The sequence below is a fragment of the Kwoniella mangroviensis genome (assembly GCF_000507465.2).
Source record: "Kwoniella mangroviensis CBS 8507 chromosome 1 map unlocalized Ctg01, whole genome shotgun sequence".
Lineage (NCBI taxonomy): Eukaryota > Fungi > Basidiomycota > Tremellomycetes > Tremellales > Cryptococcaceae > Kwoniella > Kwoniella mangrovensis.
In genome coordinates, this window is record NW_027062533.1 from 12,111,534 (window position 1) to 12,137,996 (window position 26,463).

General features: G+C 44.6%; 13 protein-coding genes across 13 annotated transcripts; 5 read left to right on the forward strand and 8 right to left on the reverse strand.

Annotated features, from left to right (window-relative positions):
• Nucleotides 1-96: 96 nt before the first annotated feature.
• Nucleotides 97-2,332, reverse strand: I203_104590 (uncharacterized protein; the record flags this gene model as incomplete). Its single annotated transcript, XM_065517568.1, has 5 exons — nucleotides 97-257; nucleotides 327-493; nucleotides 556-624; nucleotides 731-1,088; nucleotides 1,159-2,332. 5 exons carry the CDS (start codon nucleotides 2,330-2,332, stop codon nucleotides 97-99), a joined length of 1,929 nt encoding a protein of 642 aa, XP_065374386.1.
• A 431-nt stretch (nucleotides 2,333-2,763) lies between these two features.
• On the forward strand, nucleotides 2,764-4,181 carry I203_104591 (uncharacterized protein; the record flags this gene model as incomplete). Its single annotated transcript, XM_019143821.1, has 3 exons — nucleotides 2,764-3,178; nucleotides 3,275-3,436; nucleotides 3,547-4,181. 3 exons carry the CDS (start codon nucleotides 2,764-2,766, stop codon nucleotides 4,179-4,181), a joined length of 1,212 nt encoding a protein of 403 aa, XP_019006870.1.
• A 344-nt stretch (nucleotides 4,182-4,525) lies between these two features.
• Nucleotides 4,526-6,412, reverse strand: I203_104592 (uncharacterized protein; the record flags this gene model as incomplete). Its single annotated transcript, XM_019143820.1, has 4 exons — nucleotides 4,526-4,955; nucleotides 5,160-5,290; nucleotides 5,363-5,896; nucleotides 6,062-6,412. The coding sequence occupies 4 exons, from the start codon at nucleotides 6,410-6,412 to the stop codon at nucleotides 4,526-4,528; spliced, it is 1,446 nt and encodes a 481-aa protein (XP_019006869.1).
• Nucleotides 6,413-7,108: 696 nt separating this feature from the next.
• I203_104593 (uncharacterized protein) lies at nucleotides 7,109-8,884 on the forward strand (the record flags this gene model as incomplete). The annotated part of the gene is made up of 1 exon (XM_019143819.1): nucleotides 7,109-8,884. One exon carries the CDS (start codon nucleotides 7,109-7,111, stop codon nucleotides 8,882-8,884), a length of 1,776 nt encoding a protein of 591 aa, XP_019006868.1.
• Nucleotides 8,885-9,043: 159 nt separating this feature from the next.
• Nucleotides 9,044-10,907, reverse strand: I203_104594 (TIGR01456 family HAD hydrolase; the record flags this gene model as incomplete). Its single annotated transcript, XM_019143818.2, has 10 exons — nucleotides 9,044-9,242; nucleotides 9,301-9,431; nucleotides 9,497-9,560; nucleotides 9,651-9,853; nucleotides 9,946-10,048; nucleotides 10,138-10,259; nucleotides 10,328-10,415; nucleotides 10,532-10,623; nucleotides 10,698-10,744; nucleotides 10,835-10,907. 10 exons carry the CDS (start codon nucleotides 10,905-10,907, stop codon nucleotides 9,044-9,046), a joined length of 1,122 nt encoding a protein of 373 aa, XP_019006867.2.
• Nucleotides 10,908-11,410: 503 nt separating this feature from the next.
• I203_104595 (uncharacterized protein) lies at nucleotides 11,411-13,786 on the reverse strand (the record flags this gene model as incomplete). The annotated part of the gene is made up of 4 exons (XM_019143817.1): nucleotides 11,411-12,150; nucleotides 12,219-13,266; nucleotides 13,323-13,532; nucleotides 13,583-13,786. The coding sequence occupies 4 exons, from the start codon at nucleotides 13,784-13,786 to the stop codon at nucleotides 11,411-11,413; spliced, it is 2,202 nt and encodes a 733-aa protein (XP_019006866.1).
• A 316-nt stretch (nucleotides 13,787-14,102) lies between these two features.
• I203_104596 (cytoplasmic tRNA 2-thiolation protein 1) lies at nucleotides 14,103-15,676 on the forward strand (the record flags this gene model as incomplete). The annotated part of the gene is made up of 10 exons (XM_019143816.1): nucleotides 14,103-14,292; nucleotides 14,347-14,465; nucleotides 14,517-14,631; nucleotides 14,689-14,808; nucleotides 14,863-14,977; nucleotides 15,030-15,088; nucleotides 15,147-15,278; nucleotides 15,328-15,371; nucleotides 15,427-15,480; nucleotides 15,533-15,676. 10 exons carry the CDS (start codon nucleotides 14,103-14,105, stop codon nucleotides 15,674-15,676), a joined length of 1,092 nt encoding a protein of 363 aa, XP_019006865.1.
• Nucleotides 15,677-15,755: 79 nt separating this feature from the next.
• On the reverse strand, nucleotides 15,756-16,130 carry I203_104597 (uncharacterized protein; the record flags this gene model as incomplete). The annotated part of the gene is made up of 2 exons (XM_019143815.1): nucleotides 15,756-15,994; nucleotides 16,055-16,130. The coding sequence occupies 2 exons, from the start codon at nucleotides 16,128-16,130 to the stop codon at nucleotides 15,756-15,758; spliced, it is 315 nt and encodes a 104-aa protein (XP_019006864.1).
• A 608-nt stretch (nucleotides 16,131-16,738) lies between these two features.
• I203_104598 (uncharacterized protein) lies at nucleotides 16,739-18,458 on the reverse strand (the record flags this gene model as incomplete). The annotated part of the gene is made up of 8 exons (XM_065517569.1): nucleotides 16,739-17,548; nucleotides 17,625-17,736; nucleotides 17,801-17,880; nucleotides 17,944-17,987; nucleotides 18,052-18,116; nucleotides 18,182-18,206; nucleotides 18,301-18,390; nucleotides 18,446-18,458. 8 exons carry the CDS (start codon nucleotides 18,456-18,458, stop codon nucleotides 16,739-16,741), a joined length of 1,239 nt encoding a protein of 412 aa, XP_065374387.1.
• Nucleotides 18,459-18,852: 394 nt separating this feature from the next.
• On the forward strand, nucleotides 18,853-20,059 carry I203_104599 (uncharacterized protein; the record flags this gene model as incomplete). Its single annotated transcript, XM_065517570.1, has 5 exons — nucleotides 18,853-18,886; nucleotides 18,942-19,129; nucleotides 19,209-19,724; nucleotides 19,790-19,895; nucleotides 19,962-20,059. 5 exons carry the CDS (start codon nucleotides 18,853-18,855, stop codon nucleotides 20,057-20,059), a joined length of 942 nt encoding a protein of 313 aa, XP_065374388.1.
• A 317-nt stretch (nucleotides 20,060-20,376) lies between these two features.
• On the reverse strand, nucleotides 20,377-21,651 carry I203_104600 (uncharacterized protein; the record flags this gene model as incomplete). Its single annotated transcript, XM_019143812.2, has 4 exons — nucleotides 20,377-21,014; nucleotides 21,080-21,193; nucleotides 21,256-21,419; nucleotides 21,497-21,651. The coding sequence occupies 4 exons, from the start codon at nucleotides 21,649-21,651 to the stop codon at nucleotides 20,377-20,379; spliced, it is 1,071 nt and encodes a 356-aa protein (XP_019006861.2).
• A 331-nt stretch (nucleotides 21,652-21,982) lies between these two features.
• On the forward strand, nucleotides 21,983-23,470 carry I203_104601 (uncharacterized protein; the record flags this gene model as incomplete). The annotated part of the gene is made up of 3 exons (XM_019143811.1): nucleotides 21,983-22,282; nucleotides 22,430-22,610; nucleotides 22,716-23,470. 3 exons carry the CDS (start codon nucleotides 21,983-21,985, stop codon nucleotides 23,468-23,470), a joined length of 1,236 nt encoding a protein of 411 aa, XP_019006860.1.
• A 419-nt stretch (nucleotides 23,471-23,889) lies between these two features.
• Nucleotides 23,890-25,057, reverse strand: I203_104602 (uncharacterized protein; the record flags this gene model as incomplete). The annotated part of the gene is made up of 2 exons (XM_019143810.1): nucleotides 23,890-24,853; nucleotides 24,954-25,057. The coding sequence occupies 2 exons, from the start codon at nucleotides 25,055-25,057 to the stop codon at nucleotides 23,890-23,892; spliced, it is 1,068 nt and encodes a 355-aa protein (XP_019006859.1).
• Nucleotides 25,058-26,463: the final 1,406 nt, after the last annotated feature.

Here is a 26,463-nt window from a genome sequence, read left to right on the forward strand (position 1 = left end):
CTCCCGTCGACTCAGGATTCGATTAGAACAGTATGATAAATAACGAATGTATGCATATGTTGTATCCTATCCTTTCCTATTTTCTCCTATGCTAGTCTATTCCGCACCCTTTTTTCCACCTTTAGGACCTTTGCCGTTCCCTTTTGCTTTTCCCCTATTCCTTGTAGATGGTTGATTCGGATAATGTTTCTTCCAAGAAGGTAATTCGACTATTGGTTTGGAGGGGTAATTTTTCAATTTCGATTTATCGTTGATCACTGAAAAAATGTTCAAAATCATTAGTGTGACGAATACAAATACGATGCTAAGTAGACTTGACGACTCACACCATGGTGTCTGTACATATTCGTCTCCCACACCTTCCAACTCTGTTACCCAGGTTCTCACAAATCCATTATCAACATCATAATCGTTGGCCTGCTTGATAGGGTTGAATTGTCTAGATGAGCGTGGATCATTTCCTACTCCAGCTTGGTATTGCCAATTACCCCAGCTAAATGTCCCAACCAACCATCAGCCAACCTGAGATACTCACAATCACAATCTTTGACTTACTTCGAACACGTATCGTAATCTATGAGATGCATCTCGAAAAATTCGGCGCCAATCCTCCAATCGCAGTACCTACATCCCAATTTGCACCTAAATCAGCTTGACTCCTGTCTTCATACAAAATTACATCATCTTGATATCAACGGAGGTTGTAGTATGGTAAATAGTGTTAACTCACAGATCCTTAGTTAGGAAACTAGCTACATTCTGTCTCCCCCTATTACTCATCCAACCCGTCTCTACCAACTCCCTCATATTGGCATCTATGAACGGCACTCCCGTCCTTCCCTCACACCATCTCCGAGCTTTATCATTCGGATCTTCCAGATTCGCTTGGTGCCATTCTGAAGGGTTCGGTCGGAGGTCTTGAGGGTATGTTGATATTTGTGAAGAGAATCCATCAGGGTTAAATAATGATGAGTTGGGGTTGAGCTCATCTCTCAATCCCGATTTACTCTTGGATGAAGAGGTGGTGAGGGAAGTCTTGAGAACGATGTATTGGAAATAATCTCTCCACAGAAGCTCGAACAATATCCCTAAACATTCAATACAATATATCAATAAAGCTAGCTCACACCGCAGAATGTAGATCCTGCATCAACCTACAATAAGCATTCTTCCACACTTCCTTATCTCTCCCTTGAGCATCGAGCAACTCGCCCACTCTCCATCCCACAACTTTTGGCGAAAGTACACCGAGACTTAACCACGTCGAAAACTTGGTACTGAACCCTTCACCTAATAAACCATTTCTAGTCTCTTTATAATGTTTGGCTTTCATACCTCCTTTCCATCCGGCCTTCCCTTCCGGCGGTATACCAATATAGTCATCTGCTCTCTCCAATGCAGCTAACTCGGTACCTTTGAACGGTATTGCTGATTTAGAATGTAAGTCTGGTAACGTATCCCTTGAGTCTGATGATGAAGAGGACCATCCTCCGACAGGTGGATTATCAAATAACGGTTTAACCAATTTGGAATATACCGAGTCAATCGTTTCGTCAGAAGAGATAAATCCGCCTTGACCGTCTTTTAAATTTATCTTATCAACATCGATCTTAGGGAAAGGTTTGATCCGACCATTATATTTCACTTGTCCATCTTTTACCTCAGACGTATCCAGCGGTTTGATGAGCATCTCATTCAAACCTATTCCTAACCCTTCTACCTTTTTTCTGAATTCAGTGTATACATCAGGCGTCTGGCTCTCGGGGTTGAAAGGGAGATGATCAGGAGAAATGAGAGTCTTACTATCGTTAAATTGTACTTTCTCATTGTTGAGGGCATTGTTGATTCTTCTATAATTCGATATTTCTTCTAAAGTATATTCCCTCTGAGCATATATGCCCTCCACCTTCCCCCCATCAGTCTTGAGGCTCTCTACTATCTTAGGAAGGATGACCTCCGGTAGACCATAGGCAAATACCATATCCGCTCCTGAGGCTCTATACGATTCTCTAAGGGAGAACACAGCCTCCAATAGGAATTTCAGCCTGTAAGGCGAAGTACGATGAAATCCCCCTACTCGGGATAAAGGGGAACATCTACTTTGTTTTGGATCATATCGAGCTGATGGATCTTGATGCGTAGCGGATTTGAGCGAATGGGGTGAAGGTGATTTAGGTGCATTGGGTAAATGGGATAAGTCAAGTTGACGAGGATCGAATATGTATAAAGGCAAGAAGTGAGTTGAAGGGTTATTGGGTTGATGGGCTACATGTAAAGATGGGGAATCGTGCAGACGAAGATCTAGAGTGTGATAATGGATGAATGTGTTCATGGTGCGTAAGAGATGTCGAATGGACATGTAAGTTGGAAAGAGGATTAAGGATAGGTTGATTAGTTGATATCTCGTCAGCTCATAACTTGGTTAACCGTTTGACATGAATCATATCCCATTCATCGTTCCTCATTCTACTTTTACTTTCATCATCAATCTCAGACTACTCGTATGATTTCACCTTATGATCGATCGAATTTCAGTTTATCCAGTATCGAGGCGATTACCCCACATCATAAACACCACACCCCGCATTTCCTGATGTCATCATATCACCATTTTTATGTAATCTCGTCTCTAATTTAGATTTCCGGACCGTAGATACAGCGAGCGATCACTTGTTAGAGATACCTTGTCCATCTCTTCCTGCTCTCCTCTCTTCTATCATTGTCTCCATCCTCCTTATTTACCAAGCAAACACTTCACACACCATGACACCCAACATCGCCATCCTCGGTTCAGGCACATTCGCCAAAGCCTCTTACCTCCCCGCTCTTCTCGCCCTTCACGGCGACACACTCAACTTCCATAGTATATGGTCTAGATCGGCTGAATCAGCTCAATCGCTCTTATCTGTCGCTCAAGAAGAATCATCTTCCATCTCACCGAAATTGGAAAGTGGTGACCAGGGGTTAGAAGGTATCTTATCTGATCCGGAGATAGATGGGGTATTGTTGGTATTGCCCATAACCTCTCAACCTGATTTAGTCATCAGAGCTTTAAAAGCGGGTAAACACGTATTGAGTGAGAAACCTCTAGCGAAGGATGTGAAGGATGCGAAAGAGTTGGTAGAGACTTATGAGAGGGAATATAAACCTAAAGGGTTGATTTGGAGAGTAGCAGAGAGTAAGTAGATGACATAGTCCAAGTTACCGTATTTGACTGCTGAAGACGTTCATCGAGAGCTGTTGGCTAATGCGATACCCCTTGAACCCCACTTAGACTACTCCCACGAACCCATCTTGAGAGATGCAGGTGAACTTATCCGAAGCACACCTGGATTAGGTCCAATCTTATTTTGGAACCTGAATTTCCAGGCGTTCGTAGAAGATGGTTCGAAATATCAGAAAACAGCTTGGAGAACTATCCCAGATTATCAAGGTGGTAGGTTGTCTCGTACTTCTCCCTGCAATCCACTCAGTCTGAAATACAACTTTCCGACTGTTGACTTATTTGTGGTCAGTTTCGTAAATATACTGATGAGTCGTATGTAGGCTTCCTCCTCGATGGAGGTGTCCATTGGACAGCCCTCCTCCGAGTCGTCCTCCCCGAATCAGCTAGACCATCATCCATCATCTCGCTTTCTTCCCTCCACCGAACCCACTTATTACCTCACGATACTCTCCAAGCGATCTCTCTCCCTCCCAAGTCATCAACTACCGAAGCTCATGGACCCAAGACTAAACTTACCACAGCAGTAAATGACGAAAGTAAAGTCCCAGGTGGGATTGGTAAATCTTCACCTAGGGGTCAAATCACATTCTCGTTCGGTGGACCTAACATCCCACAAGATAAGGCAATACCTAATGGGATTAGAATATCATTCTTAAATGCTGTTATAGATGTGCAATCTGGCTTCAATGAACAAACCAACGAAAGAATATTCAGTATCGAGGTTATACCCGGTGAAGGGACTGGTGTGAAAGCGTTCAAGAAGGAAGGCAAGATGGATGGAGTCCAAATTGAAATTGATCATTTCGCAAAAGCCATTCGAGATCTCAAAAGTGGAAAGAAACTCAGTGAAGATGATGAGAGTAATTATGCTAAACCCAGAGATTCACTTTGGGATTTGGCAGTATTAGAAGCGATGTTGAAAAGCAATGGCAAGGAAGTTAGTGTAGATGTGTAGATGCGTAGATGATTTGGTCGAGAAGTAAGATATGATCGGAATATACTATGTCAACGGATAATGAAATGGGATATAGCGAGTAGTTCTGATGTAATGCGAATGCAAAGTTCTTACATTTCACATACAGTACATGAAACGAGACTGCATGATATCAAATCAACATTCGCTATAATTAATTATATTTACTCTTTTTACAGGGATTTGATGTTTTCTCGTTATAGTCTTTCATAAAACCTAAATCACTATTAACCCAAATATATTATACACAACCTAACTTTCATATCGTTCTTGTCGTTCTCGACTACTTTGAATTGTTAATATATCGTTGCTGAGCCCAATTCCACTCACTCCCCACCTACTTTACCACTTACGCTACTCCCACCTTCACTGGCATGACCAGCTCCAGCCACAGGATGACCTAAAGCAATACCTTGATCACCCGTCGCTCCGGCTGCCATATCCCCTCCAGTACCAGTAACAGCAGTGGCAGCAGTGGCACCTCCCATTCCCATACCTGCTCCACGAGTACCTACACCCGCACCAGTACCTGTGAATGCTGAATCACCAGTACCAATACCAGTACCCTTAGGTCCTTCGTCGTCTTCTTCAATAGCAGATTCGTCATTGGGACCGACTTCCCTAGCTTGAGGTAGAGTTGGAGAATGCTTGCCTCCGCCACCTAAGTGGAATTGAGCGAGGTGAGGTTGTCGATCTTTCGATTCGGGTATGACTGAGATGGCGTGTGTCAGATGGTGGTGGAGGAGTTCGCATTCGCTGGTACGAGTACACATCAGTATGCAGTTTGGGAGCAATCGAGCGGAGAAAGGTAGAAGATGAAGACAGCACGGCTGGCGGGAAACAGGCGACAGCTAAGAAAAAGGGAGAAGGGAAGAGGAAAGAGGAAGGGGGTGCAGACAAAGTGCAGGGTAAGGCAGGCACACTCGTCCAAGGGTCGTGATACGAGTAAGGATGACTCACCCCTTGGCACCAATCCAATCTTTGTCAAACTCAAATTTGATGTAACCCGATTTAGGGTATGATTCATTCTTGTTGGTCGGGGCGTTCTCACCAAGTGCTGATTGAGCAAAGTGTGAGAAGTGTGAGAGGATCTACAACGTATCGACGGATCAGATACGGACAATCAGTGATGGATCTCATTCCCTTCAGAATAAGATACTAACAGGTACAGTAATCCAACTACCTTCACCCTTTTTTCCGCCTCCGACTACAATCTTGCTCTTATCGATCGCACCTAGAGGTACGAGCACTCCAGAGAGTTTACTTCCATTGATCACACCGGGATAACCAAGTTCGGCATTTTGGTTCAAATTAGTCGCACCAATCTCATTCCCTTTAGCAGGTGGTAACATCTCTCCCTTTGGTGTTTGATCAATTACCCTTTCCGCTTTACCGGCTCCGCTGCCGAAACCAGCACTTCCACTGGTAGTCGTGTCGACTACTCCGGTCTGAGCGTGAGGTGTAGATCCCGCATCGGTATTGATTGTCTCGCTAGTGTCTCTTTGAGTGGTCGAAGATCGTCTGAAGAGGTTCTTCATCTTACCGATAAGACCTCCGTCTTCCTCTTGGCCTGATTCGGATCTGATACCGGCCGAAGCTTGCGTGGAGTGAGAGGGCATAGCGTGAGAGAGGGGAGCGGGAGGGGTGGTGAGTACGGGATTGGGAGGTTGAGTGAGTGGTAAGAGGACGAGATGGGTCTGGAAATCATTGTGAAATTAGCAGGTTGATTTGGCAGAAAGAAAGAAGATCAGAAGTATGGTGGGAGCTGACGTGAGATTGTTTTCTCACGCATTCTAATCATAGTTGATGGAATTTTTCTCGCCTCCCATAATGTTTGACGTTATAGAAAGGACAGCACTCACCTCTGTCACTCCAGCTTGAACCCTCCAATACCATTTACCTTGAATCTCACCCTCTGCCCCACCCGTAGCAGGGGTAGAACCACTCTCAGTAGTCTTATGTCCAAAAGACAATCTTCTTCCCCCTGCAGGAGGAGGAGGGTTAGAAACATCGGTAGATTTCCTTCTACCTCCTGAGATCACCCTGGTAAGGGCATTACCTTCGTCAGACCCGAATGAGCCGGTTGATAATCTCCTGGTAGCTTTAGGGTCGGAGTGAGGGATAATGTGGATATGAGCTAGACAAGGGTAGACGTTCTTGGGTTGTTGGGCGTCGGTGAGGGATCGGGAGTCTGATTGGGGGATGAACTCCATGTTGATGTATTAGTTATGACTATATGTACTCTAGCTGGTGAGTAGAGAGAGAGAAAAGTGGGTATGGAGAGAAGGGATTGAGATGTGGATGAAGAATAATCAGCAGACAGTTGGTGGAGCTATTTCTGTATTGTCAGTGTGAGAATGATACACTTTACCTTCGACGTCACTTTGGATTGTTTTGATCAGGTGATGTTGGGTCACTACCGCCATTAGCATGGGATTAAGATTCGCTCTAAGACTGACAGTAGTCTACCAAGGTAGATCTGACACTGAGTGTGAGTACATACTACTCGTAGGCAGTAGATCAATCATATGAGTATGTTTATGTTATACGCAGAGATAGGACGATAACAGATGATGTAATCCCATCCCAACCATTGAGAAGCGGATCGTCCGGGAATCTCCCATCACCGGAAATATCTGTCTATCCATTTATCACATTTTATCCCACAGCACCTCTCGGAGATCACTGTTCATTCCGCTCTCTCAGCCAAGCGACAACCTCAACTGTCAGAGTGACGGCCGAGATTCGAGGAACCCAAGTCCATCTCTCCATATCAGCAATCCCCCTTGCCATATCCCCTAGCAGCAAAATCAACACACTGATGAGGGACTGAAGGACACCGCTTCCCTTACATCTTCTCCACCTTCTCTTCCTTGTGCCCTGCCTCGTTCACTGGCACGCCCCTCCTCATGCCCCCTCGTCTCCCTTCTCGACGTCATGTCGACCTGGTCAACCTTTCATTCCTCTTACCATGGGCAGGGAAATCAAGCTACACCACTCTGCCCACTTCGTCCTCTTCCTCTCCGTCTCCCAATTCGTCTCAGCCTTCTCCTCCAAAGTCTCCTTTATACCCTCCACGAGTCTTCGCCGAATCAAGTAAAATGGCATCCCTCCGCCAGCGGAAAAAATCACCAGGCCTAATTCATTTCCACTTATCAGTCCCGAATCCACCACTACCATCTACACTCCTAGATCTCGTTCGAGCAGACAATCGTCATCTAAATCTGAACTCAGGTATGGCTCTGTCATCGTACTGCTTGAGAATGGGGGATTTGAAATCGTATAGGGGGTTATGGCAACTGATGGGCAGGAAACGAATCGCACCATTATCAATTATCAGATCACACCTTTCAATCCGATTACCTCTCCCTTCTTCATCACAGAGTGAGAACGGAATCTCGAAGATGATGAAAGTGAAGTATAAGATCCGACCTAACAGATGGGCAATCAAGATGTTCCCTCCATTGCCTTATCTCCCTTCTACGAAATTCACCAAATCCCAATTAATCCAACATCTTCATTACCTCTCACTTCAAACTGAATCTCAAAGTGAATTACCAACTTTCGAAGAAGGTTTAGAACTGTTGAAACGGTCATCAGATTGGAGTAATAGCAATGTGGAATATGGAAGTGCATTAGAATTGTTGAATCTGTATTTAGCGTATACTCACAGATCTCCATCTTCTTCCGCAAGACAGATAGATGGTATAGAATTGGTCGATACCTACTTGAAAGAGGCACAGGGAGCAAGAGTGAATAGACAAACCTTACATCTCTTAATCAAATCACATATCTCAACACCAATTTCCCTGCTCGGACTTAAAGCATATTCACCAGAAATGAAATCACTCAAAAACAAAATCCTGGCTACCATATCCAATTTCTCCATTGCTCACCAAATCACCCCTGGACCCGAGACGTACAGGATCCTAGCTAGGTTTGCGGGACATTACAAATTGGATGATTTGGCGGGTATAGCCTGGGAAGGATGGTACGATGCGATCAAATTAGACAGATTGATCAAACGACAGTCTTCTCAGGGTGATCGTATTCTAGTTGAAAATCTGGGTTATAATTCGAGCTCGAGCTTGAGAGTGAGATTCGGTAGGATTGGGTACATGAATAAGAGGTGGACGAGGGTAGTGAGACTGTATGAGAATCTGGGATGGATAAAGAAGAATGAGAATGAAGATGCTTTGGAAAAGGAATATGGGTTTGGGTATGTGTGGTTGGGTGAGAAAGGTAGATTGAGTAAATTGGCTGAGTTGAAGGTTATGGAGCAGAAGGAGAAAGAGGTTGTGAGGGAGGAAATCAAATTGGAAAATATCCTCAACGTGAAAGAAGAAGTGGAAGTAGGATCTATAGTGGGCAAATTAGATGATCTCAAAATAAAAGTCGAGGATAACATGTCGGTACTACAATCACCCAGAGAAGAAGTCAAGTTTAATATTGAAAAGAACGAGATATCAAATCAACCTATACTCTCTATCGTGAAAAACAAAGAGGTAACCTCAAAGCAGGATTCATCATCTGCCATCATTGACGAGTCCGAAATCAGTCATCATAAACCACCTTATTTCGTTTTGATTCGAGATGGATCCACCGTCAAAATCCGATCGAAGAGTAAGAACGATAATAGTCAAATAGATCTAGATGGATTGGATGATAAGCCGATCTGGGAATGAAATGATTGTAAATTATAATCATGCATCATGCATTATATGATATTTCACACCATCTATAGAAACAGAATGCAAATATGCAAATGAGCGATTATCTATGAATCTAAATCGATGAACAGATTCGTCATAAACAAATCTACTATCTAATGAGGGCCAAAGAAGTTATAAATTCCCCTTCCTCAGTTCCTCCTGGATAGCCCATTCCACACCTTTTTCTACATCATCAGCTATAATCGTAGGTTTATGACTCGGTACTTCCCCGTGAGTATCGTGGAATACACCTGTCCTCACTAAGATGGAAGACCAACCGTGTCGATTGGCCCCATCAATATCGGAGAGGGGATTGTCGCCTACCATATAGCTGCGAACGTAGTTCGATCAGCCAGGTAAACACGTATTTTGGTATGTGTTGCACTCACACGTTCAATTCTCCCTCTGGATCCCTCCCTACCTCTTTCAGATATCTGCGTAACATCAATTCCGAAAAGTCGTACGTCGCTTTGAAAGGTTTTCCAAATTGTTTATAAGGTAGTTGCAACCCTGTCGTAGACTAGATGTCATATCGACATATATCAATGTATAGTATAGTCAGTATTGGGAAAGAACAAGACTCACCTTGTATATACTTTCAAGTGATAATCTAAATGCACCTTGACCCAATCTCGGTATTGGCCAATCACTAACAACGTAAAGACATTTGAAATTAATCACTGTAGCACTCTTCATGTATCACATCAGGTGAGATCAATTCAGAGCAAAAACAACCTACGATCTCCATTCAACATCGGCGTTACTGAACACCAACTCTACATCTCCCTTTACATCCGCCCTATCATGACCTTCTCTTCTCGTACCGAATATACCCCGATGGGAAGACATCAAATCCAACATGAGGGTTATGTCCCTTCCCCAATCGTGAGAATCGTGAAACATCAATGCAGCCGAGAATGGTATTTGGGAGAAATCCTCGGGCTATATGGATATCATCAGCCAGTCGTACCCATCCATTTGGGATCATTATAAGACTAAGAGGCAGAGGAAGAGGGAAGAGGGAAGAGACATACTCTGGCAAATCCCCTTTCTTCATCTGTCAATTCGGTCCTATCCCATATAGAAGGTTTCCAAGCTATGATATCCTGAGGGATGTAAGGGTATTTCAATCCGTATCTGTAAAAGTGTACCACATGCAAATATATCAGATCATCTTGAAGCCTTATCATTTCACTGGACTGAACAAGTCAGAAAGTCAGACTCACGATTCAGCAACTCTCCTACAGCTCTCTCCCTTTCCACCTAATACCAAAACAGGTTTATCCCTATATTTATCGACATATTCTTTAATAGGTGTATGACTCTGGACCAGCTGGTTTTCGGTGAGCTATAACATACGAAATGATATTAGCTATCTGTTTTCAAGTATGGAAAATAACAAGAAAATATACTCACCTGTATACCTAGTTCAGAAGATAGGGCCGCTCGTCTCTCTTCGTCTGGTACACCACCTCCGTTCGTTATCAGCAGAAAGGGTATTGGCCTATATCATCTTTCCATCAGTATGATGAGGCAGCACCTTGGAGGATGATAGGGACGGGCAAGTTGGAGTGGGTAGAGCAATAAGGATGTTTGGTAATGAGGAGAGATCGATCTCACTTTGTCAATCTACCATCTTCACCTGATAACATTTTCAATACCCTTTTAGCCTGGGGTAAAACATTATGATGACCTTGTTTCAACACCCCGTCCTAAATCAAAGTACATTAGATTTGGATCAATGATTCTGTCCACAGCGTTTATGCCAGACTGAGAGTCAACTCACGATGTCGAATGCGAATGCCAACTTGTTCGGAAACGGTGTTGATTTAGCTGAACACAATCATACGAACCAAAACAAAGGATGTCGATCAGCTCAGTTACTGCACACAAGCTACCGTGATCAAGCGCATGTTTACTCACAATGCAGCGATCTCGTACAGGATATCTGGCCGGCAGTCAACAGTCCACGTACACTCCAGGTGGACCTGAGCATCTTGCAACCTACTGTTCAATCTCAATGATGAAAATAATAAGACGAAGAAGAAAGGAAATTACTATTGTAACTTTTCGAGGTCATAACCGCGTCATACCGTCATTCATTTATCGCATAAGGCACGCTCTTCCAAACATCATCATGATACATAAATACATACATCTCTTGATATCTGTTATTTGACATGCATTCGGTACTCTGGGGGAACATACGATATATTATACTATACCTATATCCATATTCTTCCCATATCGTAATTTACTTGACTTGATTTGTGATGTTTGATTGAGAATGATTGCTTTATTTGACATAAGATACTATACAACGGTTTATTTCGTTTCTCCAATTCCAGATTTCATGTTCTACCAGAATACCATAGTAAAATATCCAGATGACTGACTTGATCCAATCTCTTATCTCTCCATATGATGTTTCCCTCTCACTACTCATACTCCCAAATGTCCATGAGACTTATAATGACCTTCTCTGATCACATCCCCAACTCAACTCGACACCATACTTCTCCAACCCACATCGGCCAGTTGATCCTTATCTTTCTTTCTGGCAAGTACATGAGGAGGTATGAACCCTTTCTTATCCCTCAACGTCCCCTGATCCTGTCCATCATCTTCTCCTTCTGCATCCTCGTCATCATCATAATCCGCATCACCTAAAGACTCGTACAATGCTCCTGGATCATTCTTATACGATTGCACCTGTTCCCTCTCTCTAGAAACAGAAGCGGACCTCGATAACTTTCTAATTCGGTTCTGAGGTGTTCTTCCTCTAGGTGATGATAGACCTAACGAATTCTGCTCGATCCCTCTTTGTCTCATTGCTTTGAGAAGGGGCGGAACAAGTACACCGTGTTTATCTGATAAAGAAGTTTTCCTTTCCAACTCGGTAACTGTTTCGTGCTTTGCCCGTGGTTTAGGTAGATGAATGGCCATAGGCATTGACATAGCTAATTTCGATATCCTACTCTCATCTTCTACTTCCTCGTCATCATCGGAGGAACTTGATCCTCGACGGAGAGTAGCGTACATCGATCCATTCTCTTCGATACGTCTCCAAGCGGCTCGATGGGAAGGTGCATCCGCTGCGAACGTTCGTGAAAGGTTGGCCTCGACGATGTTTCGTGTACGTGAGATAGGTAATTGCGCGAGTTTCTCAGGTGGCGAAGAAGTAGATTGATGAGGTTTGGAAGGTTGATGATCATCCATCTCCATGTCAAAGACGGTATCTGGAATACTATCAGCTCAAGCCGAATTGACCAATATGACGAGCCTAGTTGAGAAGAATTTGACTCACCCTCCACATCCGATCGCTCAGCTTCACCCGTCTTCTCCTCAGGTTCCTCAAATGTGACTTTACCCTTTCCTTTGCCCTTCTCCTCCTTTTTGTCACTGTGTAGCTGCTTCACCGAAGTAGGTCTAGGTGTCCTACCTTCCCCTTCTTCCTCTTTGACCGCACTCATCCTATTAGTCGTACCCAGAGTTCCTCTCAAAGTCGCCCGCTCCTCATCGATCCAGCTATCTTTATCTGCTACCTCCTCCCGATTCCCATTCCCATTAGACTGAGACGAGCTCCTCCTCCTACTTTGACTCGTCCCACCGACACTTGACGCTCCAACCATATGATCAGCCAAACTACTGAACACATAACTCATCGCGACCGCTCGACTATCATCTCGCTTATCGTACGTGCTCGCAACATGGTCCAGAGTCTTGTTGATTTCATCCTGAACATTAGGAGGGGGTTTGTTCGTCGGTGCGGGAGCATAGAAAGTATTTGCAGAGAGCGATTGAGCGAGTAAAGACGTACTCGGGGGATTTACCGAGGGGGAAGTAGACGCTTTCGCCAGAGGGTTGTTGTCGGAAGGTATGGAGCGATCCTTTGATACTGGTCTGCTCAAGTCACCCGCTCTGGAAGTACTTGAACTTCTCTCTCTTTCTATGATCTCACCTTTACCGGGACCATCTTTATATTTGATCCATAACATTTCAACCTCCCCTCTTACTTTCTCTTCCAAGTCTCTCATTTCCTGAGTTTTCGAAGATATGTATCGCCTCACTTCATCTTCAAGCTTCTTATGCGCTTCTTTGAGATGATCTCCCGCATTGTCGCACAGATCTCGGAGATGAGGGTTATTAGGTATGAATGGAGGTGGGAGGAAGAAAGGGTCGTGAGGAGGGGGGATTAATCGGTGGGATTCGGGTGTATGGTTGATTGCTGGGTAAGGAACGGGAGTGGAGTTGGAGGGAGGTCGTCCGAACTTTGATGATGATTTAGGAGCATCTAAGCGAAGTTTGGAGAATGAAAGGAGGGTCTGCTCAGATGTATCGAGGTCTTCTCCATACTATCACAACGATGTCAGTTTGATCAGGTTTGTTACTTAGGAGATAGAATACTCACCAGTATTCCACTTGATAAGTTCACCTTGACCCATTCTTCCTGGGTTGCCTCATCGTCCCTGGCTTTTCCTTCTACTTGGTAGGCTTTTACATTACAAAGCCAGCATATCCTCCATGAAAGTCCAAGAGAGTCGCCATCAACTTCTTCCACGGCGCTCTCGTCTGGTTCTCGAAAAACATCTTGATCGTATGTAACATAACCACCAAGTTTCTGCTCTCACGTCAGCTTGGACATTGCACGAACAGGGGAGGTCAGCTCACCACAACTTCCGCGGCCACTGGGAGATACACCTTGAGGGTATCTTTACTTCCCTTGGTGACTGTCTTCTCATCGTCCTTGGCTATTCGTCCATTAACTTTCAAGTTGAGGCATTGACAGGTGAATGTGAAAGGGGTACTTTCAGAAGGCAGAGGAGCGTCTTTCTGTCCGGTATCGTGAATCTTGGTGGGTGGAGCTTCACCCATGGCGTTTATGATACTGTTCGATGTGTTTATAAGCTGGCGAGAGTTAAGAAAGAGGAGAAAGAAGGATTGATACGAGTTGGAGTCGAGTGAAGCTACGGAGTGAAGGTGATCCGGTCCAAGGGTGGTCAAAGGGTTACTACACAACCGGAAACTGAGCTAAAAATAGGCATGGGATCTGAGCGTCCTTATGTCCCGCCTAACAAACACAATCCATTTTTACCATTTGCCACCCAATCGATGGTTTCGTATTTCACTTTTTCCACCTTTCATCATCTTTCAAGATAATTATCAATAACAATACACTCATACATACACGATGCCCCCCACACCTTGTTCACTATGTCACATAGCAAGAGCATTAGTCAAAAGGCCGAAAACAGGTCAACAAGTCTGTAAAGATTGCTTCTTCGAGGTGTTCGAGACCGAGGTCCATAATACCATCACGGAGGGGAAAGGGATATTCGAAAGGGGTGAGAAGGTAGCTATAGGTGCGAGTGGTGGGAAGGGTGAGCAACATATGTATACGACAATTGATTGGATCGAACTAAGTTAATCAATAGATTCGACGGTATTGGCCCACGTCTTATCTGTATTGAATAAGCGATACGATTATGGGCTGGACCTATTTCTACTCTCTATCGATGAGGGTATCACTGGATATAGGGACGATTCGCTGGAGGTGAGCTGGCGAAATCACAGGGTGCTGATCAGCAGCTGACCTCTTCCGCAGACCGTCAAGCAGAATCAAATTGAATATGGTCTACCCCTGAAAATTCTCTCATACAACGAGTTATACGGATGGACTATGGATAAGATTGTCGAACAAGTCGGAAGACGTAATAATTGTCAGTAAATCGCTATTTTTAGCGTGATCACTCGCGCTGACTTACCAATGATTGTAGGCACATTCTGCGGTGTGTTTAGACGACAAGCACTAGATAGAGGAGCAGCGCAACTTGGAGTAGATCATATCGTCACAGGACATAACGCGGATGATATCGCTGAGACCGTTTTGATGAATAGTAAGCTAGATCACGAAGTGAGTGCATCAGAAGCTTACCTATGTTCTCCTCCAGTCATGAGGGGGGATATAGCTCGTCTAGGACGATGTACTGCCGTCACCACTCAATCTGAAGATACGATCAAGAGGAGTAAACCTTTTAAATACGCTTACGAGAAGGAGATCGTCATGTAAGCTGGTCCTAGCCTTGAATTTACAAGCCAACTTATTCTCTTCGGATAGGTACGCATACTTCAAGAAGCTCACTTATTTCTCTACTGAGTGTATCTATTCTCCCGATGGTGAGTCGCCCAGAGTCGGCCCCCTTAGTCAATGACTCATGCTGAATATACTTTGTAGCCTACCGAGGTCACGCTCGAGTATTTTTGAAAGACCTCGAAGCGATTCGACCAAGTGCTATTGTGGATATCATCCATTCTGGAGAATCGTTCCAGCTTGAGCAGAGTGTGCAGAAGGGAATGAAGGCGATGCGTGAGTCTCTCCCTGCGAAATCGGTGAAAATTGCTGACATGGAGTACAGAGACATGCTTGAGATGTGGATATATTTCATCTAATGATCTATGCGTGAGTCAACTTACCGTACAGGGTGTAATTCCAGCTGATACATTCCATACTACAGAAAGCATGCGCGTTATTGGAAGGTTTGGAAGCTGGATTGGACAGATCTGCTCTAGTAAGTACGGTCCCAATCTCTCACACAGATACATACTCATGCCATACTGTAGCGTCAGACCCAAGCCAACTCGTCGACCGCGCCCGAGGGTCATCGTACCATCCCCATGTTCGAGCGATATAGCAACATCGGTGTCTCACAGCCCTCCGCTACCGAGGGGATCGAAAAGGCCGTTCAAGCTATCGAGATCAAATAGATAAACGACTGTAAATCATATCAAATATACCCAGCACATGCATACCCTTTTATCCGGTCCACAAATGCGACCATGCAGATCAGGATTTACCATCGCTTCCATAAATCTCCGTGTATGCTCTCATCATGATATCGGTTGTCATTGGCGGCATAGGACCATGAGTTCGCCTGATTTCTTCCATGTCCTTGAAGAAGCTGAAATCACGTCCTTCACGTCTCAATTGCTCGGCGTACTCGGCATCCGAGATCGGGGCGCTTGTATCTTGATGAGAGGCGGATCGATAGGCCGATGACTGATTGGTCCTTTTCGATCCTTGGCCTAGCATAAAGGACGTCGTCAGCATATCTCTGGTAGGCTATAAAAGAATGTTGCACTGACTTTGGCTCGTGACTGTGCCGGACTTAGTACTGTTGTCAACACTTGTTGTATCTTTGGTATGTGTACCTTCAGACATGATCGATAAATTGGGCAAGTGGCAAGATTGCAATTGTAAAATTGATGGGAAGAGGAACCAGCTCTTGTACTGCGAATTGCGACCTTTATATAGACGATTTTAACCGCTCCACACTATTTGCGAGAAGAAGCGAAAAATAATACCCTTTATTCCTCGAGTCGTCAGACAATGAAAGGTAAGGTATAAAATGAGACGTCTGGTGCGTGTACCAGTCAAAATCCTTTTTCACTCTTACCCTTCTTCTATGCTTGACGCTCGTGAATCGGAAGACAGACCTTTCTGTTGCTCCTTTTTCATCGTACAGCCGGCCAGGCCCGATAACATCCCAAGTGTCGATTCAATGCAAAAACTCGTTCACAAGCACGATTTTTCCAAGATACAGCGATATTCCATTCGCCACTGCACGATATCCCCTTCCTCCCATATTGGTCGTTTACCGGGCACCGCCCATTTGGATACATCTCTACCGGTCACTAATTCATTGATCATCCTCGACTATGTCTTAGCAGGATACAGATGTCCAATCAATTGCATTTTAGCATATATGATATCTGTACTCGTAAACTGATCCAATAGTAATCTACAACTCATCCATTATAGGAAACACTTTAACCCCATATGTTAGCGAATGGATCTCTATCATCTTTCTTCTGTTGAGGTTGAACGTTACCCAGCCCATTCCCACTCGAACTACCGAAGAACCCTCCTCCTCCTCCCCCTGTCGACCCACTTGATGCCCACGGATCATTGGTGTTATTCGAACCAGCTCCCCAAGGGTTGTTCTGCTGTACCGGTTGTGTTTGCGTATTTCCTCCTCCTCCCCAGGCATTTTGATCTGCCGATATACCTCCCCATCCACCACCGGTAGTAGGTGTAGGAAGATGAGCCTGAGTTTGCTGATAGGCAGGTTGAGGCGGAGCAGACGAAGTCACACCTCCATTCCAACTTGCATATTGATTCTGTGCTGGTGGTGGAGGAGCGGTGTTGAAGAACCCTCCTGAAGATGCAGGAGCGGTAGCTGATGGCGAACTAGCAGAGGAGAAAAGTGACATGATATCGGCCTTGGCGTTCTTGGGTTGCTGTTGCTGCTGATTTTGAGTAGATGGAGTGGGAGTGTGGAAATCCAGATCGAATATTGACGAACCTTGGGTTAGAGCTGGTGGCTGGGTACCTGCTGTTGCTCCTGGAGTCGGTTGGCTGGCGTTAGTGGTAGGTGCGCTGGTAGTCACTGGAGGAGCTAAAGAGGGAGGTTCATCTGAGCCAAACAAGTCTACCATCGGTGCTGGTGCTGGTACTGGTGCTGCTGGAGTAGGAGCAGGTTTAGCGGTTCGAGAGAGCAGGGGATGATGTTTTGGTGCAGCTTGCGGTACTGGAGCGGGAGCGGATGTCGTAGGTGTAGGTCTGGGCACTTCAGTTGGCTGTCACATGAGAAATGTCAGTTGGTTCCTTGTCAAATGGCAGAATGAAGTTGGATCATAGCTATACAGTACTTACGCCTGCACTAGCACCGGCCCCTTGTTCCAGAACACTTGGGTCCCGAGGTGGTGGACCGTCCATTGCCCATCGTTTCGACTCGTATTTAGACCGGATGAATGACTCGATTTTGCTGAATAATGACATATGGGATGAGCTGATAATCCACAGTACAAGCCAGAAAGAGACAAACTCACTGATCAGGAGGTACATGTCCAGCTTTCAAGTGTTTCTCCCAGTACAGATTCGCTCGTTTGTTACCCCATCTTTGAATATTCTGAGTACACATAGCAGGTCAGCTTCTAGTTGCGTAATGATTCAACCACGAACTCCAGCTTACGTCCATCTGTTCGGGCGTCCATATATCCAGATCGATCGATTTGACTGCAAGCGAATACCATAGCTTAATTTCGCAAACAAAACGCGACAGAGACAGCTATGAGCTCACCTTTACTGATATGAGTTCCCATGGATCTATGTATACCCGAACATCTTATACAGAGAAATACACCTCTACACATTCGACTAGTGGTCAGCACTCAACCTCTTGGGTGCTGGAGTTCTGCAGTAGGACGTACAAGTTCCACGAAGCCCATCTTGCGTCTATAACCACACGAATATAGTCAGCCAACCGATTGACCCCCTACCCCTACACGCTTCGTCCAGCTGAGTCCTATGAAGAACAAAGAGCACTCACCATTCTTCCTGCAATCAGCACACGACTTGTTATCTGGCTGTTTGACTAGATCACGGAGGATACGGGCATTTCGCTCTGTGGTAGCTTTGTCTGGATACTGATGGTCAGCTGACTGCGTCACGAACCTCTGCAAATGCTAGCTTACCTTGACGAGACATAACTCCTGTGCTTGTTGACTGATAAACGATGTTTGACATTAACAATTGGACAGATCAACCATAACCATCGACAGGCGGTGACAACGTGAATGACGCTCTGACCCTCCGTTCAACGTGTTTTCGTGTGCCTATGGGATAACCGGGGTTTGGCTTTGGCGAGCCTTATGATTCCCGTAAGAGGGGGGCGGAGCGGTGATCGCCGACTGTGAGCTGTTTGAGCTGTATGATTTACATGTGTGATTGATTGTAGGTTGTTGGTTGTTTTCGCGACGTGTTTGATTGGGCATCTTTCCTTTCACAGTTGGATCATACTGTCCAAAATCTTCTTGAAACCCCCATTTAACATCGATCTGGCCATCATCGAGCCAGACAGGGTTAGTCGTCTTCTCACAAAATGGCAGAGATATCAGAGGGCGATTCCAACTTCGGTGAGTCCGCCCCACAGCTCCAGTTTGGCTCATGAACTGATTCGGGATGAAATAGATGCCCTTTTCAAGGCATTCGTCATGATCGTCGTATCGGAGATAGGAGACAAGACGTTCCTTATAGCTGCTATCATGGCCACTCGACATCCCAGAGTAACAGTCTTTGGAGGTGCTTTTGCGAGCTTGGTAGTTATGAGTATATTGAGTGCTGCGCTGGGCAGGGTGATATTGGGATTGATACCCAAGGTAAGTGGTCACTCTCAAATCGACCTACACAGTCAATAACGATCTTTGGATATATCGCTGATCGTTGAATTACTATCAGGTTTGGACACTGTGGGCAGCATCCATCCTATTTTTGGTATTCGGAATCAAGATGTTACAAGAATCATTCTCAATGGCAGCTGGTAATTTCCATATCCAAGAGGAGATGAGAGAAGTAGAAGAAGAATTAGAAGAAGATTCGGCAGTTCACGATAGCCATAATGCTAGAGGTACAAGCTCGAATATCCCCTTGGAATCGTTGGAAGAAGGAAAAGTTTTGAGTGGAGGTGGAGCGGTGGATATCCCTTCTTCACCTTCAACTAGGAATTCAAAATTACCAAATAACAAATATAAGACTGGTCCAAGTATACATTTCCCACTTTCCGGTTCTTCACGTCAAAATGGTGGAGTTGGACCATTAGAACACAGACACTGGACAATAACGGTTAAAGAGAAATTAAGGAATATAATTCAACTTCTTACCAATCCTGTCTTCGCCCAGGCTTTCGTTTTGACCTTTTTGGGTGAATGGGGAGATAGGTCTCAGATTACTACGATAGCGATGGGTGGTGCTCATGTAGGTTGCCTTGCATAACCTACTTACAGTGTCGATGCTAATGAATGAGTCGATCAAATTATTAGAGCGTCCCAGTCATCGCGTTTGGTACAATATTAGGACACGGTGTATGTACGGCGGGAGCAGTAGTGGGAGGAAGGTACTTATCTACGAAGATATCCGTCAAGCATAGTGAGTTGATCTACTCCTCATAAATCCAAATTCATATGCTGACGTTCCATCATTCCTCACTTCCAGTCTCACTCCTCGGTTCAGCGGCATTCATAATATTCGCTTTCCTATATGCTTTAGAAGCATATTACTATAGACCTGAATTGGATGACGGTGCTTTCTAATCGAAGTATTGGATACTCACCATTCAAGCTTTGCGTCGGAGCTCGCAGCCTTAATCCTTCATTAGCATCTAGCCATAATCCGTCCTTTACAGCATTTTCTCTCAATCAACCTCCATAGAATACATAGCAATCTCATGTTAGTGCTCGGTAAGACAAGATAGATAGACGGATGCATCAGTTGATATACCCTGCATGAACCTCGGAAGAATCATTCTGTGAACTTGTCTTATCACTCATGTCAATTGGCAATGAACAATATAATCAATCATGCATGAACAGAACTATGTTACATATGCTCTTCATTCGACCAAATGAGATTATATCTCCTCATCATCCGTCTCTTCTTCATCCTCCCATATCAAATCCCCACTCGCTCCCTCACCCTCATGAGCATAAGGCAGCGGTACCTGAGCTCTCTTATTCCTCTGTTCATCCGTCAAACTCAGATTAAACGGTAAATCCAATTCCGAATGAGTGTTTATAGTCTTATCTCCTGCACTTACTCCAGCAGTCAAAGGCTTGGAGAAAGGATTCAAATCTACAAGTTGATCCAGATCTACCACTCTGAATTGCTTCTTATCATCATCTAACTTGAGACCTTCTAAAGATCTACTTATCCCTTTGATTCCTCCCGTCGGCTTCCGCACCAACACTTGTACGATTGCTGCTGGGCCGCCCAGAGATTGTGTCCAGCACGGGTCGAATTCGATCTTCTCACTTGAAGCTTTAAGAGCCATATCCTGATGAGTTGATCTTTTAGTTGTATTTTCAAGGATCATCCATAGGTTCGGTGAAGGTATTGAAGATATAGGTGAGAGGTAAGATTTCGATAGGTGTTCGACTAAAGGTGGTGAATGAGGAGTGATCAGGGTGAGTGTTGAATGGAATGACGGTGTGACGAGGGAGTGGTAAATTGTTGAAGAAGGTGGGAGGAGGAGGACAAGACGCGAGGGTGCTATTCTCGATAGAAATGTGAGCTCAACTTTAGCTGCTCGAAGGGAGTCACACAGTGGAGCTCACCTTTAGCTTTTTTGATTGCGCTGAGAATACTTTTGACAAGTGATAATACTTTCGAAGCTGAATAATCTTCAGATAAGATATCCAAAGCGTCGATAAATATCTGTCCGGATGTATCTGGTAAAAGAGATGCCATGTAAGCTATCTGCAATCAGACTCGGTCCGGAAAGCTTACTCACAAGTGGACAGGATTTTTTCTTTTATACTCTCAATCGATGTTGACTCCTCGCCATAGCCATTGATAGAATTTGATAAATCTATGACATTGATTTTCGATGATGTTGAAGATGGTAGGAGTATTTCGGGAGGGTGAAGGATGGAGATCAGGGTCGTCTCTTCCCCTCTGTCAGTAAGCCAGACTGTCTATCAGCTCGTTGAACATCCTCATCTCAATCCATAAGGGACCGAATACAAGCTTACCTCCGTATACCCCTTGCGAGGGTTTCTTTGAAAATGTTCAACCCAGAAAAACTTATACTGTCATTGATGACGCATAATGATTGGTGTGGTATCTGAGCGTTATCTAGTGCTCCGCTGAGAAGAGGTCCGGTATCCGCGGATGATCTGGAAGGCATGGTCTGCTGTAGATGATATCTTTATGATTGTTGATAAGGGAAGAAAAGAAGAGAGATTATAGGTTGGAAGAAGACTTAAAAAGTTGATTGTAGACGATACGAGTGATATGCGGGGTAAAGCGAACGTGCACCAAGCGGCCATCTCCGCTTGGACCGGACTTGGAATTGCAATCCGAATCTGAATCAGATATGAGTGCCGTGTAGATAGATACCCAATTCCATCGACTGCTTCTATTTCTGTATTTCCTGCATCATTAAAAACAATCACAGAATAGGTCAACATCCTCTTCAGGTCCCACTCATCCACATCCACTGAATTACTCACTCCAGCATGCCCCAAAAGCTTATTCTCGATACAGACCCGGGGGTGGACGACGTCCTGGCCATCCTCTTGTCCCTATCCTCCCCTGAATTACAGGTAGTCCTAATCTCAATCGTATTCGGTAACACTCATGCACCCGTAGCTCACAGCAACCTCTTGAAGATCTATCACAGTCTATCAAAAGAGATCGAACAGATACCCGACGCCCAATCGCGATATGTTAGATTGGCTGAACCGAATCAGAAGACATTGCTGGCGTTGGGTGAGGATGGACCGATTGGTGGGGAGAAGGCTGTCGCGGCGTACTTCGTGAGTATCGTTGGTCTGTGTATCATACCTCACACATTATATGACTACATATACATCTGTTTCACCTCGTGCTATCATGCAATTTGGAGGGTGACACGTTGAACGTACATACCGAGCTATACATCTGACTTCTTGTCAACCTTGCAGCACGGCCCGGATGGTCTATCCAACATCTCCGAAACCCACCCTCACTTCACACCTCCCAAACTTGATCCTTCCACTCCACATGAACATCTGGAGATCTCAACGAAACCCTCTTACGAAGTCATGCTTGATATCTTGAAACAGGAGGAGGACGATTCAGTGGTTATTGTTGCGTTGGGACCATGTAAGTGAAGTCCTACGTACTCGACATGCTACCTGTGCCGTCCTTGGTCTATGCAATTTACCATCCCGACAATGGTACCTTGGGCTGACTGTGCCCTGCTATCAGTGACCAATCTCGCCCATGCCTTGCGTACCGACCCACAAACATTCTCCAAAGTCTCTCGAATCGTATGGATGGGAGGCGCTCTCGACCACCCAGGTAACACCTCCGCTACAGCCGAATTCAACTGTTTCGCCGACCCCTTTGCTGCCTCTGAAATACTCGAGGGATGTAAAGCCGGTTTATTCGAGTTGATCCTCGCTCCATTGGACATCACTACCCCTCATGCAATCCCATTCTCCGACCTGATCCATCCCTCTGTAGTCAAAATCCCAAATTCGAAAGGTGAGCTCGTCGAAACGGACGAAGAGCCTACTCCACTTCAGGCATTCGTCTCAGCGATGTTGGTTAGAGTGAGGGGTTTGCAAGCTTCTTTCGGATTAGAAGATTCGATGGAGATGCATGACCCAGTTGCAGTATGGTATGCATTAGCTCATGCAATGCAGAAACGAAATTCTCCTCCGTTAGAAGGATGGAAGGCGGTACAGAGGGATTTCAAAATTGAGAGAATAGGTGAATTGACTAGAGGGATGTGCGTTACGGATAGGAGAGGTACGGGAGAATCAAATAATACAGATAGATCGAAAGATGAAGATCTTAAATCGTTCGGGATTGGTAAGAAGGATGAAGAGACCGGACGAATGGGTGAGAAGATCCCTAAAGCTAAACAACTTCCTTGGGTAATCACCAAGACTGCTGGAATAGACGAGTTAAGAAGGGTATTATTAGGTAGAGTATTCGGTACAAAGGTCGATGAATAGGTTTGAACGATCTGCAATTAAGAGATAGATAGAATAATTAAGTGAGATAGGTAGTTGTAATTATACATGACGAACATAGCATGGTGGATATAGGGATCTTTATATGCATTTCTCTCGACTATCTTATAGATTATATTATAACATTATGATTTTTTGTCTGATTTTGCAGTCGAATGACAATTTCTGTAGTTCTTCAGTCTGAGTCCTTCCCGTCATTAATCCATCCGAGAAATGATAGATTGGTATAACTATTTGATGTTCTCGGGTGTGTATGATGTTGAATACTGTGTTTCGTCTCCGTTGTTGGATTTCATCCGATAAAGTTGAATCCCAACCATCTCTTTCGTCCAGCTTCAGCTCCACTAATTCCTTCGTCAATCATCCTCGCTCCTAACACCACTAGATACCTTCACCGAAGCCTAAGCCGAAGCTTTTCTCTCCTCCTTCTTGTCCTTATAATCCCTCGAGGCGTTCCCCACCGTGTTAGCCACAACAAGGTTCTTCACCCTACTTGCCAAAGACGACAGATCGTTCGCTCCTCCTTCTCGCACCTTGTATTCCTTTCGTTCCCTAGGTTGAGGTGACGGCTCAGAAGGTTGAGTCGGTCTATTCGTATTTGCTGGTCTGTTGCCTTGATTCTGTTTACCGCCTCTATTACTATTGTGATTATTCGATTTCTTACGAGTTTGAGTTCTCCAATCATCCTGATCCGCCCGTGATGGTGATGCCTGACTTTTTTCTTCTAAAGGAGGTGGATTGGCCAATCCAATAGGTCCTTTCCTACCTCCTTGAATAGGATGTGGTTTTTGAGCTTGTTGGACTTCGTTCTTCCTATCATTCAACAAAGAAGGTTTATCCGTGGTAGTTTTCTGTTCCGAGGCAGTTTCAGGTTGAGATCCCGATGGAGCAGGTGGAGAAGGTTCGATAGCAGCTGTTTTCCCATCACTTTTCTCTTCATCCTCGTTGGATTTGATATTATCTAAAATACTTTCTTCAGGTACTCCACCACCTCCTTCTAAAGGTGGGAAACTCTGTTCCGCCCCTTGTTGTCTGGCAATATCAACCTTTTTAAATTCTTCATCTAATTTACCAACGTCTTCATCCTCATCATCATCTTCATCCCAATTAACAGATACTTTCTCTCTCCTTTTTTCCCTCCTCTTTTCATTCTTCAATTGAGCTTTGGTCTTTTCTCTAGTTTCACTAGCAAATACATTCTCCTCCTTTCCACCTTTGTTCGCCTGGGATCCTAAACGGTCGGATCCAGGGATGGTAGGTCGGGAGGCCGCTCGGGCATCTTCAGCTGCCTGACGGGTGGATCGGAATCGTCCGACATCCTCTTGAGGAGTGAAACCAGGTCGAACTTTCTGCTCTTTACGAACTCTACGTAAAGTACATGAGATGAGAGTCATCAGTCAAATCTTGACAAACACAGATACGGATACGGACACAAAGATTGTTAAGATATGGATTCAAGACTCACGTCCCATCTTTCCGCCTAGATTGAGGAATCACCCTCTCCAATGTCCTCGGATCAACTATAATCCCAGAGGCGGTCCTGTCGGGGTTGATAGGTGGTAAAGACATCGTCGTCGTTGATCGTTTAGTGTCGTCCGTTGTTTGATTGTAAGACACAAACTTTTCGCAGGTCTGCCTTTCTAAGATAGCTTCACAAAATTATTGGCTATGTGTCGATATACCTGAAAATTTGGTTCAAACCTATGACCTGTGCAATCAGGACTATATGGAATGCACGAAGTATGCACAACCTACACAGGCAACGATGTCATAGTGGTAACGACAAGCCAGGATCGGTTAAAAAAGGTTACGTTGTATGTAGGTGTGTGAGGCGGAACCAAAATAACGAAAGATCCCATAAAGTGGATGATGATGACTTCAGAGAACAACAAAAGAGAACACAAAAAAAACGTCTGCCACGCTCAAAAAGTAGGCGTCGTCCCAGGATCGAACTGAGGACCACCTCAATGCCGGAAATTCATAAGCTTTCACTTCAAGAGACCCAAATGAGGCATGCTACCACTGCACCAACAACGCAGAACACAAAATTTCTGAACCTTAACAACGTGACATCTGTAACGGCATCAAACCGCTCAAAGTCAACCCGATCATGAATGCCTTCACTCATCAATCACCCTTCTTCATCTACATTGTGATGACCTTATGAAAGGGAACTTGATCATACTCCATAGTAGATCCGAACATGAGATCAAACAACCGAGTCGATCGACCGCCATGACCGAGAATCATCTTCCATTTCCTTGTTTCACTCATATCGCACTAAGCATAAACACCAACGTACACAACACGTTTCAGACTAAGCACGTCCTTCAATCAACTTGTTTACTTCCTGCTCACACGACGACAAACATGCGGATGTGCACTAGAACATCGTTGGTTGATCGGATCAATATATTTACGGTGACTGTTTTGGATTTGAGGGGATGCTGAGGAGTATGAAACACCTGTTTTCTCTTCGGATGATGACGGTGACATGATAGATGGTCAATAACCTATACATCGGTGAGGATGACTGATCTAGATCTGATACTTCCTTTCAACCATTGATGCAAAGTGAACACGAACACGAGCACGACTTTATCAGCAAGTCAATGTCTTTGAACAGGTTCACCTTTATTCACACACTAACCAGATAACATAGCACAAAGTAATCCATACCGTGGTGAAAAGGAATATCTTTACTCACCATCCTTCTCAGATCTAGACCTTGTTTCCCCCACTCACCTCGATCCCTTGATCTGATGGTCAAAATAGAAGAGGAGAACACACACAAACCACACACGTACATATAACACACACAACACATATCATACATCATCGACAAAAAAAGACGTAAATATCTATTTCCTTCTCGATCACTCACTCCCTTCTTTCACTTACATCGCACTCAGACATATATGCATAAGAACACACAGTATCCAGACTGATTAGATCATCTATACCACATTGGTAAG